Source organism: Haliaeetus leucocephalus, unplaced genomic scaffold (genome assembly GCF_000737465.1).
Source record: "Haliaeetus leucocephalus isolate CR32 unplaced genomic scaffold, Haliaeetus_leucocephalus-4.0 Scaffold932, whole genome shotgun sequence".
NCBI lineage: Eukaryota > Metazoa > Chordata > Aves > Accipitriformes > Accipitridae > Haliaeetus > Haliaeetus leucocephalus.
This window is the reverse complement of record NW_010973368.1, coordinates 9,718,084-9,735,126: the sequence shown is the minus strand read 5'-3', so window position 1 is coordinate 9,735,126 and position 17,043 is coordinate 9,718,084. Positions and strand designations below refer to the sequence as shown.

The 17,043-nt window shown below is 36.5% G+C and overlaps 1 protein-coding gene across 1 annotated transcript in view; it reads right to left on the bottom strand.

The window, feature by feature from the left end:
• Positions 1-15,369, bottom strand: part of SPATA7 (spermatogenesis associated 7) — a 35,093-nt gene extending 19,724 nt beyond the window's left edge. The window contains exons 1-5 of the mRNA XM_010584012.1: positions 15,342-15,369; positions 14,155-14,235; positions 13,389-13,481; positions 11,776-11,823; positions 746-879 (exon numbers count right to left, since the gene is read on the bottom strand). Coding sequence (XP_010582314.1) covers positions 746-879; positions 11,776-11,823; positions 13,389-13,481; positions 14,155-14,235; positions 15,342-15,369 — 384 coding nt within the window. The remainder of the gene's footprint in view (positions 1-745; positions 880-11,775; positions 11,824-13,388; positions 13,482-14,154; positions 14,236-15,341) is intronic.
• Between the last annotated feature and the right edge of the window lie 1,674 nt (positions 15,370-17,043).

Here is a 17,043-nt window from a genome sequence, read left to right as displayed (position 1 = left end):
AAGAAACTAATGGTGAGTTTTCTGTACTACTTGGAAATGTTCTCCAGCTCTCCACATATTTAAACAACACATGAAGCATTTGCTGTTAAAATCAACAGAGTTAAAACATCATTCTGTTTTAAGCTGCAATTGCTCCTTTACAGTGATGAACAAGAGAATGTAATTTATTAGGCTATTTATTTATTATTTGGAAATATATGCCACATATCTGGATGAAATGCCAGCCAAAATAAGTGAGCCTACGTATATAGACAGAAAAGCACTTATTCTGATGGCTCAAGTACTATTTTCACTTCCAATAACTGCAATTTGAGCATGTAGTATGCTGTTAGATATGAAATGTATTTCCAAAGTAGGACTTTGCATACAGAAAAAAAAATAGAGGATTCTTGATTCTTCTGCTAGGAAGGTTAGTGGTAACTAGAGTTCTGTGTTAGGAAATGGTAGAAAGCTCTGGAGTGACAGAGAGGGCATGGGAATTTCAGCTGAGATGAAAGCAAGAGAATTCAAGGGTAACTAGAGCGTGAATTTACCACAAGCACTCTTCATCCAGATACCTGCCATCTTTGTCAGAAGGCTGAGACAGGCATTTGGTGTTGGGCACATATCAGGAAGACCCTTGTCTATTTTCTGCTGCTTGAAAAATGCCAGCCCTCCCTCTAGAGCTGCTGCACAGCAGTGATCAGCTGTTATTATGGGAGGCAAGTAGACTATGATATCTACTAACCAAAATTAAAATATCTACCTTTCCAAAAGAGGATGGCAGCAGCCTTCTACTCTCTCTTGAGCTGGATCGGGAGGCAGTTTTACCCGCACTCATTTCCTCTTCACACCTGGCTATCTTCTTTTTCAGTTTCTCTCTTCTTTGCTGGTCAGCAACTTAGGAAAGAGACAAAGCTTGTCAGATCCAAACTGAAATATTATTCTTTTTTTGTCCTAAGTGATTTGAGAATGTCATAGGAGTTTCCAATTGCTCAGCAAAGTCAGACTATTGAGATATGTTCCACTTCCAACACACAGCAATTATAAAAACTTACCTCTATTCTTAGAAGAAAAATATTAAGTGTATGCTGGTAGCTGAAGCTGTACCTCAGCTTCCCTGAAGTATTCTCATCTCACAACTAATACACCACTATGCAGGAATTCCAAGATCAATATTGCTAACAGAGCACTATGCTCAAAACCTCACAACTTTGCTCTCAATTTACTACACATAGAACTCCTTTGACTGTACTCTCATCCAGTATTTCAGAAAAAAAACATGTTTACTGTTAGCAAATTTGACGTGTAAAAAAATCCATGCTCACACCATGGAAAAATAGCGAGTAATCTCCCAAGTACAGAAATCCACGGCAAAACAAGGAAGTTCATGTCAAGAACATAAAAAATGAAGGCAAACACTGTGAAAGGTCCGCTGTCAGATCAGGAGGGGAAATTGTTATCAGTCTACAGTGGTTTGCAGTCCAAGACCTTGTTCACAGTGTCCATGCAGCACAGAAGAGGAGTTAGGTATCTATGCCATCAGATAAAGAGAGGAGCCCAAAAGATGGGTGAATTTTCTGTGTTCGAGTTTGCTATCGGTCACCTACATCTGATATCTTACATAATGCAGTCCAAAGTTTTTGTATATTATGAGCACCCACATGCCAGAGATAAAGTTCACAAAGTTGAAAAATCCAGATGAGGCTGATGAAAAACATTAATAATTTCATTTCCAAATGGGAAAGAAGAGGGTTTATATAAGCAAGCACACTTTTGAAGTCTGTATACACAATGAAACCTGTTTTAACTCTTGACTACATTTCTCATTCACTTAACATGGACCCAAGCGTATGAATGGTTTGTTTGAAACAGATGCACAGAAAAGACTTTTGCAGATGACTTCTTTGGTTTCATAATGTATTTATATCATATTCTGGTAGACCCCAATCTTCACACATAGTACTATAGCTAACACATGGAAATGTAAATAACTTCATGGATTGGTGTGGTACATTCTTCTAGACAGCTGAGAACTACAGTAATCTGACGACATTTAATCAACCTTTAAAATACATTCATCTGTGTACATTAACTCTACAGACATGTTAATCTCTAGGAATTATATAAGTATGTGTATTCATTTTATAAAACTTTTTAGTCCCCTTTTAAACTAGAAATGATTCTTTCAGATGCAAAATCCTTGCTTTCATTCCTCAGGGAAATCCCTCTTTCTCTTTCTCTCAATTCTTACAATTGATATGTAAAATAAAAGGTAATTTCTTTTATGGCTGCTGATTTATTCAGCATGTTCCAGTACTTAAAATATGAAGTTACTTTTGCTACTGGAAAAACATTAGCTGAAGTTAAGATATGCTAAATTCTACAACTCTGAATTAAAAAATATGCCTTCTAACAGAAGGAAAAAAATAGCATACCATTAAATAACTGAATATCAGTATTTTTCTTCCTACACTAAATTATTATTATGGGGCTATTCTAAATTACTGTTACTTCTAATTGTGTTTGTCTTAAAAGTTACAGATGAGCACTCAAAAATTAGCTACAGGCAGAAGTTTTATATGTTTGAGATAAATAATTACTCATGCTGGGCCAACAGAGTGTGTCTGTGTGTGCACATGCATAGAAGGTGTAAAAACTCAAGTCTTGCCTACTGCTCAGTAGCCATCAATGGTGGTGGCTGAAATGCGTGTGGAATAAATATCTAGGGGAACAATGCTCTACAAAGCAAAAATGCAAATTGTACAGAAGTATGGGTGTCTCAGTTTGTACGTGCAAGTAGATGCCCGAAACAGAAATTTCCTTACTCTCAAGTGCTTAGGTGGGAAGTGGGTTTGTCTAAGACAAGACAGGCTTAATCACTTTACTGCATGTTCTACCTGCACACCATGGCACACTATGGTTTAACAGGAGTTTCTAGGCAAAGTGCAAAGCAGTGTGAATATTATTGCAAAACTGAGTTCTCGTGTTGTCCTTATTCTGCTCTTTACAGGATGAAGTCTGAGATTTAACATACATGGACAGACTCTGCCTTTACTACTGGCGTTCAAAGGTATGAGAGCCAACTACTACAAATCTCCTCCAGGACTGTGTGCTATAACTCCTCAGCCAAAGCACAGCTTGTGCCCATGAGTAAAGAAAGAAAGAACAGTAAATATGCCAGCTACGGCTATCTTTGGATGTCAGAATGACCCATTGGGACTACTGTCACCTGCATGGGAAATGTAAAGTCTTTACCTCGCACCAGTAATATAGTGAGCTTAGCTCAGCTAATCCATTAAGTGCGTTCCAAAAGCTATAAAGTCACTCACGCGTACTGCAAGGCGGAGCAGACATACACAAAACAGAATGGCAGAAAATCCCAGCCGTGTACCCATCGTGTTGCCAAACTAGGGAATTTTCAGGCTAAGTCAGCTGTAAAAGCTAGGAACTGTGAAACCAGCAAAGCAAGAGAAAAAGAAATCCTTCTTGAAAAGAGTCAACGTACTTGTAAACAGACAGCTAGATGTAAGTTAGGACAGCCCTGAGGCAGTCAGCAAGTAACACAGACAAGGGTATGGGTACAGACACAAAAACATGCATGCTGCCTACCTCCCCTTACTTCACATGGCCTTTCCCCAGGCAGGGACTGGAGAATCCAGTCTTTCCATTTGACTTTAGCCAGACAGAAAATGGTATCATACAAATGGCCTGAACCTTTGAGGCGCTAATTACAATATTACTACTGATGAAGATGCTTAAGGCTACCATACGTTACCACTTGTCCTGCAGCTGTGAATATATTAAACACAGAAAGAATGAGACCAGCATTCAGAAAGAAACATGCAATTTTAAAAGGGAGATCAATCACAGATATAACTTCTTTAGTTTTTGATAAGGTTAAACTAAATTTGACAAGAGTGCCATTGACATACTGTCATAGAATAGTGGGAAGAAACATCAACTGCATTTGTTAACACATACTTAATAATTTCACTGCAAGTAGCTTTTACTGTACATTGGCTCCAGAAAGATATCACATTTGTACAGTTAAATATGGTAAAAGTTCAAGACAGTAAGTATCTTGTGACAAAGAAAAGAAAAAAGGAAACCACTGGGGTTTTTTCATCTCTTTAAAAAGGGAAAACTAAATGCTTAGGGATAAAAAATACAGTCTATAGATCCAACTAAAATGATTCCCTTTAAAGCCTTATTAGAGACTTTGAGATTAATTATATCTCATTAACTGCTGTGCTCAAAACCACCACAAAGTTTTATAGTATAGTGAAGAGAAAATGTATTAGATTATAAACAAAGTAGTGATTTTTGTATATCAGATAAATTCAGAGTATGTGAAACTAAATTCCGTAACTTATTGCACCTACCCCATGAATCTGTTCTCTTAAATCTATTGTTTATGACAGGAAGCACAAGAAAGACCATGAATTTAAGAAGTTAAACTGTAGCATTCTCCATAAAGAGCTACCTATGGAACGCTGATCAATCTGTCATAAAAGTAACACTGTTGCCTAGGCAAACACCCTTTTCGCAAAGAGTGCGCCACACTTCCAAATCAGAGATCACATCGTTATATTTCCCTGTTAGAATACTCCCTCTATAGGCTTGATTCATTTTTTCCTTAAGCCTAGGCAGCAGTTTTTCTAGGCACATGCTTAAGAGTTATAAAACAAATGCCATAAACCTGGAAGAAACAAAATAATCATATATATCACACTCCTAAGCAGCTTGAAAGCGCTGCACATATAAGGACAGTACGATTTGGAATGCCAGTGGTTGTCCTTTGCTCTGAATTTCCAGTCTCTAAATTTGTATGTCACATCACAGTACAACTGGTAGTTAACCTTCAAGTTATTTCATTTTTGATGTAAATAATCCATGGCAGCAATGAAATATTAAGTTCAATTTAAACTGCATTCAGCTTGCAGAACAATGTATCTCAAAACATTTGTCTAACACCAAGCATTTTTCCATTGTGTTTTTATATCAGCTATTTTTGCAGTAGCACACTTCTGGTTATTATTTCCCTTATGAATTGCTTAGATAAACAATGCAAACATCAACCTCATTTCTGCTGAGCTTGAAGTGCCTGCAGTGACCATAATTAAAGTGTTCAGCATATCAGCTGGTGATATTACTTCTGCAAGCAAGCTCTTCCTTCTGCAAGAATTTTTACTATCAGCTTCCTAGCTCTACACAAATCCCCAATACACCATGATTAAAGCACCTGGGGTGAGATCTCATCAAATGCAAACTGAATTTTGCCATTGGATGTGAAGTTTGGGTTTCTCGTGAGTCTAAATTTCTTAACACAGAAATTTTAATTTTCATAACTCTAAGAGACGATTCTGCAGTCCTTCTTCACATCCATTATCAGGAGCACTCTTTCATCAAATAAGGGAAGAATCACCATTAAAAAAGGTGACAAAGGATTTATTAAGGGCTTGATACTACAGCCTTGCTTGTATCAAATAGAAAGTAATGTTTGTACAGGGTATGTACTTCAGAAATGTGATACCCCTTGGCAAAACTACTAATGGCAAAATTTCACCATTGCTAAAGCTTAGAAATAAAGCCTAACAGTGAGACATGAATACTTCCAAGGGAATTTCAGGACAGGCTAGAAGCAGAGGATTATCCCAAACCCCTCCACCTCTGATCCTTGTATGGGGTCTTCATCTGACAGACGTCTTGTAGATACTTCTGTCAGCCATATGAGTGATACAGCTATAGCAGCCTGTGCACAGCCTACTACATGGAAATTGTAAAATGCTGCACCGAGGCTGAAGAAAACTTCTGAGCCTCCTGAGGTAAACCTCCATTTGTGTACCCTAGAGAGAGGTCCATCTGGCTTCTAGGTGGGCTTGGACAGTGGATTTTGTCACAGGGTACCACCTGGGTACCCCAAGAACAATTTAGACATATTGTACTGAGTTAATGCTGAGAATAAGTGGAAAGCATAATTTTATTCCTGTTCTCTGGTATGCTATAACTATTTTGTGATCCTCAGTAATAGTGGAAATTAGTAAAAAAACAACAATCCCCCCCCCCTCCAAGTGGACAGATGGTAAAGCTGGGTAAATTCAATTAAAAATCAGGGACACATTTACAATAATAATTATGATTAACTACTGAAGCAACTACATAAGGAAATTATGTTTTCTCTATTTTTTAAATTTACAGGTCAAGACTGCAGGCCTTTCTTGTTTATGTGCTTTATTTACCATATTCAGTACGGTTGTTGAGTTCCATATTAGCACAACTGGATGAAATTTTTGGTCTGCTTAACTCATGATGTCAGATTAGATGATCTAATGTCTTTTTGCAACTACAAACTGTGAAAAATGTATTTTTGATGTACTGAATACACATGTAAAATGAATTGCCTCTCATAAAAAAAAGAAAGAAAACTTTTCTGTAGAAGAAACTTTAAAGTAAATAACTTCTGCAAAAGAAAGTAAAATTACTACAGTTAAAATTACAGGTTCATAAAGATTTTTTACACAGTGGGTTTTCCTGTTCTCCAAAAATTCAGACTTGATAAATATACTAGAACATCTTTCCAAAGACGTACTTGAACTCTGAAAACATACGTGTTAGAATTAGCAGAGTGTTTAACTTTAAAGAATTTATATTAGTTGCTTCTACATTTCATTTTCAGAAATGCATATGTAAGGACAAGATACAACAGAAAAGTTAAGAATCAAAGAAGGGGTGATTTTGTGAAAGCTTCCTGTAAAATAGTAGCAGCAACAAAATATGTAAGACAGCTTTTCATAGATCTCTCCTTTTCATAGCACAAAGGGTAGACAGATACAATGTAAAATATGTGATTACATGAAAAAATAAATTTTAAATACAGAATTATATTAGAATATATATTTCTTGATATTTCTACTTAAACCTACCCCCCCCACACCCCGAAGTAGAAAACCAACATTACTCATCAGTCTGAATTGTCTCTCCCCATCTCTCAATCCCCCCTCCAAGTATTCAAGTTCCATCAGGCTAAAATAGATTTCTGGTGGGTAACTTCTCAGAGTATTTTTTTTCCTTTTTCTTCCCCTCCCCCTCTGAGTATCAGAGACCTGCATTCTCAAGCACACGAATCACTGGGTTCATGCTGTACTATCAATATGCCCTGTGGAAAAACCTTTAAACATATGGGTTGAAAAGTTAGTACTGTTAGAAACCAGGCATGTGTAGCAGCAGCTGTCTTACTTGGCATAGCTTTTGTCAAGTTTTCTGGCACAAATTCCACAACCACAGACTTCTAATGGCCACTGGTATCAATCAACATGCTTGGACTAATTCTGAACATAGAAGTTTCACATTTCAAGAAGTTTCACATTTTAACAACTATTTTAAGTCAATAAGGCTGATCTAATACACAAGAACATGCTCACTGCTAGCCCAGTGGCATGGCAGCTTGCCTACTTTGCTGCCAGCTAAGATACCAGGAAAAGAACAGTGGAAACTAAATCCCCTTTAAGGACAGAACACATTCAGTTGGCCAGGGAGAATGCCAACTACAATATCATGTTTAATTCTTAAACACTAATGACTGATTCATGGCAACAACCCCAAAGGGAAATACTCACCTGCTATTTTAGCAGTACATGAAGCACATTTTCAGGGGATGCTTTTTAACACTATCTGCAGGAATTCTGTTTTGTAACACTATGCTATTAATAAATCTTAGCATTTCAAACTGAAAATTTACCCCCCTCCACAAATCTTTTGAAATAGAGGAGGAACGGAAACCTTATTTGGGATGCAATAAGTAATAAGACAAGGAATACAGAAAGAAAAAAGTAATAATATGCTTCAGCTGAGGCCATGGCAGGCACAGAACTACTGGAAGAATAAACCTGTAAACCCCTTGACTATAGAGATTCTCCTGATATTCAGTCATATTGATGTTGCAACTGTCCCTGGATGAATTGTATGTTCCATCTCCAGCAAGAAAAAAGAAACTGGTTTGAAAATATTCTAAAAATCCTTTTCCCTTACTTTCTTCCTCAGTACATTTCAATACTCTTACTGCCTGAGCTATTGGCTGTCATCTCCACTTAATCTGTTTCATAAAAGACAGAGGAAGAAAAACTATTCTCTGGTGGATTGCCAGAGATACTAGAAATTATACCTTGTACTGAGCTTAACACCTGAACACAGAACACTTGGTTGAGCTATTATTACAGTACAGAAATCTGCAGTTCTTGATGAACAATGCATAGGAAAAAACCCCAACCACTCTAATTTTAGGTATGAAATAATTTGAAATAATTTTCAATTTCATTCTAAACATCTAGAGTTTATAAGAATAGTGCAGATACTGGACCAGGGGTGCCTGAGTAGATGTGCCCATGAAAATATCCCTTTGCTAATTCTTCACAAATTTCAGCCTGTGTGGCAGAGATTCTTATCTGTTTATAAAGTGATCTCAGTCAGGTGACAAAACATATGAAGAAAGCAGGTCAGAAAAAAATACCAGTTACATGCACACACTGACTATAGATATTAATCCTCAAAAATTTTTATTAAGAAAGGATAACTTTAAGTACCTGGTACAAACACATACATGAAAACCCTGGACCTACTGCAGTTGAGACACTTCTGCCGTTGACCATCACAAAACAACGATTTCAACTATGGCATCTAAAACCCTTATATTCCACCATCCAAAATTTGCCTTTTAAAACCAGAATTATCAGGATAAACGCTTTCAAGTAAATTCAGTTCTAATCCTAACAGTGTTTGAATTGGACAGCTGGAAAAAATCTTTCAGCTATGTAGATATTGCGACATTGGAACAGGTTACTCAGGTTGCAGAATCTCCGTCTCTGGAGGTTTCCAAGACTTGGCTGACTGATCTAGTGTTGGCAGGAATCCTACCCTGAGCAGGAAGCTCAAGGAGGACTCCGAAGGTCCATTACAACCGACATTTCTGTGATTCCAGGAAGGCAGGTATGTGACAGAAGTTGAGCTTCCAAAACATTAGGAGAAATGACAACACATACAGACTGAGCTGTTGAAGGAAATCACTAGACAGGAAATCTATGAACCAGCATCTCTCATCTCTACTGGGTAGAAATATCCTCTTCTGAAGTGGTAAACAGAACCAGCAAACAAGCTATACAACTTCTAGCCTTGTGTCTGGGGCAAGTGCTGAACTGCAGCAAAATCAGATGTTGAGACACTTCTCTCACTCTTGCAGAAGAAAAAAAAGGGAAACTTCTACTGCAAGAAAAATAAGTGTTTATAGCATTTTATGCAGGCAATTTAATATGAAAATGTAATTTGGAACATTTTTCAGCATTGCAAAGTAAAAACACTACGTTGAGGAATATTTTAATAAAAAGATATTGTTTACTTAAGTTTGCTTTATTACTTTGCTTTCTATCTTTCACTCAGCACTCTCATTTTTATTAGAGAACATGAAGCACCTCACAAAATAAAACCTGAAAACTGGGGCAGAGACATAATACTGTCTTGAGAAGCCACTTTTAGGAAAAAAAATACAACATTATTTATTGCTTTGTTAAACAGATTTTTTAAAATAGCAAATTAATTGTCACTTTATAATTGCACAATTCCTCTCAGTGCAGAACATCAAGCAAACAAACTATATTTTAGAACTTAGCTAAATCTAAGGATAAAAAGCTCTAACCACATCGCATACTCTGGGAGACCAAGAATTAAGTCCAACATTTCTTCCAAATGAATCCTGTGCTACTAACTAGGATCCTGATCCTTGAGCTATGATGCTCAGCTTCACTTTATAAGCTAGCTCTATTTTGGGAATATAATAAATTTCAACTAAGTAACAATTAGCACTCCCAAGTCTTAGGCTAGAATTACAGTAGGTAAATTGAGGAATTTTTTTTTGTAATCAAAGGCTTTATATTTTTTCCCCTAGCTTTAAGTTTTTTTCCTTTGTGAACAGGAAACATCTTCTAGGGCTGTGTTGCTTGTATGCATGTTCTAATACGATAAAACACAGCAACAGCTTTTTCCAGATCAGTTTGAAAATAGGTGAAAGAGCAATTTAGTGAGGATTTAGTGTACCAATTTTGTCAAACAGATGGGTAAAAACAAAAGCAGCAACAAAGGTGAAATGTTCCCGTCACACCCTGTATAGATTAATGTTCTATCTGTGACCAGGACAGAGTTACATAGTCAGACACCGGGCTGAGTAAGATGAACTGAAAGAGGAACAATTGCACAAAGCCTTGCTATCCGAAATGGAAACTTCCTTACCGCAGGGCACACCTGCTAGTGTCATGACAATTATCTATGAAGGTTAAGGCACTGTCACTGTCTCCCCAAATGAACTAATTATTCAAGGAAACTCATTCTGGTGTGAAACACACAAGCCACCAGCTCAGAAGCATTTATCTGTAAAGACAGCAGACTCTAAAACAAATGGGCATTTGTTGGTGTTGAGAAAGACCCAAGACCTGAAAAGGTATGGAAGAATAATTTTAATTATGGAACCTAAGAAAGATTCCGGCAGAAAGAAAAGCTACATGAGGGTTTTATTGCACAAACACATAGGTGTAAATTTTCTTCCTACACCAACCCTGTATTTTCATGCTTGTTTCAAAGCAAATCTTGGTAGAGCTGGAGCATGAGAAGGAAGACTTTTTTCAGATGACTCTGCAGAACAGGTGATCTGAAATTCCTGTTGCAACCTCCACACTCTAGATATCCCTGCAATACTGTTGCTGCTTGTGCTGCACCTTTTGAAAGCAGGAAAAGGCAAGCCCACATATAGCATCTTTGATCATGGTGCAGCTTGTTGCTTAATTCAGTCTCAACCATTATGCAGAAGTCTGAAAAAAATTCTAATGAAATTGAGTCTTTCTGCCAAAAGGATGACTGATTTCCTGCATCAGCTCTAGGTAATCCAATCATTTTACAAGACGGTATCACTCTGGTTTGACTGCATTTGAGACTAACCACAAAGTATTCTGCCTTCAGAAGATTTATCTTTCCATCCTGAAAGAATACTTTAATTTTTCCCAGTACCTCAGCAGTTGTAACTAAATATTGAATTAGAGAAAAAACAACTTTCTCTAATTGCATTAATGAAAAGCACAGATAACAAATATACCTTTGCTATTTTAACAAACAGTTGCTATTTTTCCCCTTTGACTAATATACTTCATTTAGTATTCTATAAATCAATGATTTTAAATGTATTGCTCTTCAGCTAACATGATGAAGTAAGGCTACAATACTGATATCTTTAAACAGTGTTAAGAAATGAGACAACTCCCAGAAAAAGTAACTGCAGTTTAATCCAGGCTGTGGGGCTATGCACTTGTAACTGGCTCTATTTTCTGTGAAATGGAACGAGAAGTTTCAGTCCTGGTCCCCTGCTGCCCACATTCCCAAAATTCCTTTTGACCTTGCACTAGTAAGCTCTCTTCTTGAAAGTTCAAGCTCACATCATATCAGAAGAAAGGAGAGACAAAACGCTGAAATTCTTACATGCTCCATTAACTGTGTGGATGAAAAGAATCCTAAGCAAATTTAATTGTGATCCTAAGAACAACTAATCACTAACAGATTAGGTCCATCTCACTACTGTTACATTCACTGCAGATTCTTATAAATAGCTGCAGCAGGATGGGAAAAGCTGAAGAAACAAGCAAATACATGAATGCTTTATTAATGGTTATATTCTACTGCTACTCTTCTATTCCTCTGGCTCTTTTGTTTTGTTAGTTTCATGGAAGATTTTGCAGAATTAACGTTATCACAAATACTTACGTTTGATGCTGGTCAACCTACTTTTGGGCACTGAACAGTCTACAGCTGCTGAAAATAAGAAAAAAATGTAATTCAATATTTACTTAGTATTTGTGGTGGCTAGAAAAAAGTGGCAATAAAACAACACAGAACAAAGACTAATTTAATTAGAACACAGCAATTGTTCTCTATTTATAATATGCTAGTTACTGTGTATTTAAAGTATTAGATTAATAGTAATATAGTCAGAGAATTTTCAAGATAAAGATGTTAAAGTAAGGTACATATTTGAAGGAAGAATCATCATTTAAATGAAGATTATTTACAAAAGATTTATATACACTTTGTGCTGATGGCATTTAACTGCACACTTGAGGATACTGAGTATGTTACATGGTGGAGAGATGACAGTGTATGTGTGATCATGGACTCTGGACCCCAAAGCCCCAGTGTACCTCTCTTTAAAGCAGACATTAAGAAAAGGAGGGATGATAAAGAGAATCAGCAGAACCACCTCCAAAACCCTATTTCTGAAAATACCTAGAAAAAGAGTGTACAATGTTTGGGGAGGGATTCAAAAAATATTTATCTCATAACTCATATCCTGCAAACTTTTGTGCATTTAATTTAAATACTCAGAACATCCTGCCAAGCCCTGGCATTAATATCTCTAGGACTGAGATCCCAAGACAAGTTTATACCATGAAGAACGAAAATAGCTTGTGAACTGTAAACAACAGTAATCGCTATCTACAGACTTCTCTTAGCTCTGGGCATGATAATTTTTGAAACACAGTACTTCATACTCCTTGTGTGACCTTAAAAAAGTAACTTTGGCTGTAATACAGTTTGTTTTCAATTTTCACACTGGCAACAGGGTATTGTCAGTTCATAGTGGAGTAAACGCACATTTCTAGATATGAAAATTTTTTGATCAGGATCTCACCATAATTAAGAAACATACAAACATTGACAAGTTCAAAAGGCTTTTAAGTTCCAGATTTCATAATATTTGTCTTTTGACAAATGTAAGTACCTTCTAACATTAAAATATGTAAAAAAAATCATATGCATATTTAGTGCTCAATAATACAGATTAGTAACATGACTTTCTCACTTGAAAAAACATGGGGCAATTTTCAAAGTCCTTAAAACTAGCTAATGCCATTGATTGATATATGAAAAAAGATAATGATCATTTTAAAATTAAAAAAAAAAGAAAAAAGACACAGTGGTCTGAGTTTAATTGAAAATGTTCTGTGTTCATTGCTAAAATAAATTCTGTATGCTTGCTATTGTGACTATCTCCGTGATTTTCAGTTCAGCATATTATTTCATAACTCATTATTTAATCAAAGCAGAATGAAGAGAATCAGCACAAAGTACCCTAAAATTAAAGTAGTACCTTTGGTAGCACTTAAGGAAAATATTTTCATACAAAACTTCCCATTCCAATAATACAAAACTAGTATTAAGTAGCAGCCATACCTCCTTGCTGACATCAGACTGAGTATGAAACAGGAATGAAACACCACTTCCTACAATCCCGTTCATTCCCTCTTGATATGAGCCTATTCTGAAAGAATGAGCTAAATCTGGGGGTAGAAAGTTCATTCATATATGCACATTTTTACCTTTGGCTGAAAGGATTTTGTTGTAATGAAACACCATGTGATCTCTGATCAGGTACTGGCTAGTTAGACTTCGGGAGGAGTCAATGCAGAAAGCTGTAAGATTAAAATATATTTAAACATTATAAAGGCAGGCACAAGAATACTAAAATTTTAAAGAGTTATTAACTGCAATTCAAACCCACAAATTTTAAATTCTGTGTGCTTAACTTCTTTGCCCAATGGCAGCCATTTTTCTTTAGCAGCTACTATCACATGAAATCATCCTGTCTCCTTTGGTTTTTTTTTTTCGCCCCCACTGAGCCATTAACTCAATACATACCTACAGAAGTGGCTGAAGTTGAACCATGAAAACATCAGCAGGAAACTTCTCATTTCTCCATTCTATGCTCTTTTGAAAAAAGTGTCTGAAGTGGCAGTATGGCACAGAAACATACACTAGCCCATGTGAACCACTGACTGTAAAGGAATGTGTTTAACCTCAAGGGCTGTTTAAAGCAGTAACCATATCGATATTCCAGCTAATACTGATGTGACATCTATATATATCTGGATATCTTGCTAACTGTTTCTAGCTAGCAGTACAGTCAAGGCAAAACTCACTCAAAAGTATTTTCAGTAATGCATACTAAATGTAAGTAGTATTAAACTTCACCAATTCAGCACAGCACAAAGGTTTTAATTATAAAAACATTTTAATCACAAAATCAATGAATTCACATAAAAGGACCCATGTCAACCTTCTGATGAAAGCACATGTGTTACTTACCATTACTCTTCGTACTCAAGTGTCCTTTAAATGGACTTGCTGGACCACATCTGGGAATGTCAGCAGCTGAGTATTCACTCACTTTAATAAAGTGTCAAACAAAACAAAACGTTAGAAAAAAGAAAACACATATTTTGACAGACAAGATAAAGCAGAAAATCTTTCCCCAAAGAACTCATGAATGACTGTAGTGGTCCTTTTTCACAGAGGAAAAAAATCGTATTTAAACGTTATACTATTACTGAAGTACAACAGTGTAGTTAAGTAACTTAATCTAAACACCAAGATACAACGGCAGTACTTTTACTGGTTCAGGGAGCTAAACAGCAGAAGAAACCATTAGATCACTTCAGTCTGAACTTTACATTGGTCATTAAACTGCACAGAGGTGTGGCCACAGTTTTGTACCTATGCTAACCTCCCATTTGTTTTAAAGTTTTAGTGATCGAATTTTATGATTACATCAAATGACTAATGTGAAAAACATTCTGTCTGTAGACAATGATTGTGGTTAGTATTATACTAAAATGCAAGTTTAATAGATTGAAGGAATTATGCTTGTGTGAAAATCATCCTATCAATGAGAACACATTATTTCAAAAATCTATTGTTAATGTAAGAGGAATTTGGTTTGCCATTCAATCTGCTGGCAGTTTGATAGACCGGGAACTCTATAGACAAGTGTAGATGCTGACATAACTTACAACAACCAGTTGTTCCGAAAAATGAAGGAATGTGAATTAAAAGCTCTACATCTCCTTGAAAATAAATGCTGTACTGTCAGGCTCACAACTACTGTCTGTTACACAACCTATGATTTCAAAATCTGCACCTCAATTAATTATCTGCACCATTTTAAAAGCAAATTTTAACAGAAAATATCCTATTTCTACAAATACTAGTGTATACAAAGCGTTCCTTTAAGGTTTCCAAGACCCTGCTTAAAACGTAAAGCAAAACAAGTTTTCTTTAACAGAGTAAACATACCACACTTACTGAACATCAATTACAAAACCATGCAGCCAATTTCTACAAATTTATTATGACTATCGAGGTCCATTTGGCCTTCCCATTCCCGTCCTACTTCTCATCTGTCAATTCAAGAGTCTGCAATTGCCACGTAAGCGTTTCCTAGCAATTGGAGGCACTACAGCTCTGGGGCAGTAACTCTACCGCTCTACACTTACTGGCGACCTCCAGCTTTCCACCCTTCATCGGATGACAAAGCAAGCTGGACCTACCCAAAATGAGTGGGAATCTCTTCTCAGTGGCCTTCAGCTGGGTCAACAAAGGCAGACATAATTACAAGCTGACTGGGGGGTGCAAGAAGCCATGTCACACATGTCAAAAGCCCCTTAATTCTACCTCTCATGGCTTCTTACCTCCTGCATGCCCAGCACCTGGCTTTCCAGTTTGTCGTGTGTCCCCCCTCCCCCCCGATTTCCCACTGTTATGTAATGACTGTTAAGAGTACTATTGCAATTACATACATAACTACTACATTCTGTAGCTCTACTTTAAGTGCAACAGCATGTTGCATAAGATGGTCAACATTGTCTGACTATTAATTAGTAGAGATTGCAGAAAACCAAATCGTTCCTTTAACAATGTTTTAATATCATTTCCCCAAAGGCCTTATAAAAACACCTTATAAATTTCAAGTGACTAGGATCAGTTGGGGAAGCAACAAAATGTATCTTGAGAAAAGAAATAAAATGCAAATCATGAGCATGTGTGGAAATTTGCAGAGTACTTTCTTGGGATCCTGTTGTGAAATTACACTAAATCTGGATTAATAAACTCAATCCCCACTCTTATGAAGCTCCAAAAATATTAAGGCAGTTTTGAATTAGTATGAGGATTTCACACTTAGAAAAGCGAGCCTTTATACAGAATGGGATTCTGCGGTTTTACGGTATTAGAGGCAGTGTCTGCAATAATAGTGCTCCCACTACTCTTTGCTGTGAAGTTGCCAGACCAGCAGTAGGAAAGGGTCAAGGAAAAAAAAAAAATGGAGAAAATGCTGCTGTAGATTTTTTCAACTCTGTCCTGCAACTGTTTTATCTTTATACTGTTTTCTTTAAAGCCAAAGGACAACGTTCCTGCTCATCTGTATCAATTACAAATGGCTCGTTTTAAATTCCCCTCACGGTACAATTCTTCCTAATCTCTATTTGTGATTTAAACACATATATGAACAATGAGAAGTTATTTTTAAAATATTAAAATTCTAAACATACAGCAAGAATTTATCAGATTTAGAATTACTGTCTCCGCAACGGTTTTAAACTTTTGCCAATAATGGCCTTCTTTCTTATTTAAGTATTATATTTCTCCACCATACAATATTACATATAAGTAGTATTCAGTGTCTAGCTGGATACCTGCCCTGAAACTCATGACTTCCTGAAGTTACAATACTCATGTGTTTAAAGAATGCAAGTCTTTGGGAGGACTTGAATGTTAGATTATAATATTTTAGTAGATAAAAGTTTGTCCTAATGATAATTTCAAAAAATGTATACACCAGAAATGTAGATTATAGCAGGCACCTGAGAATCAGAAGGGTTTCATTCACAGTTGCTCAAAATAATCTAAATATTCTAGTATTTTCTGTATTTCAGAGCCAAGTTATAATTCCAGAAGCGGACACATACCATTAGATAAAAGCTTACAAGAGCACCTCTAAGTCATTTTTGTGTAACAGAATCATAGAGAGGTAGGCATGGGCATCTCAAAAATGCAGAGACATTGTTACAATTACAGTTGATTCTCTTCAGGTAACCTAAATGGCTTTGCCCTGAGTTAAAAGATAATCAGAGACGCTCAGAAGCCTGTTGCTTTTACTGTCTTCAGCTGGAGATGCGTCTATTCAGCACCACAGGAAAA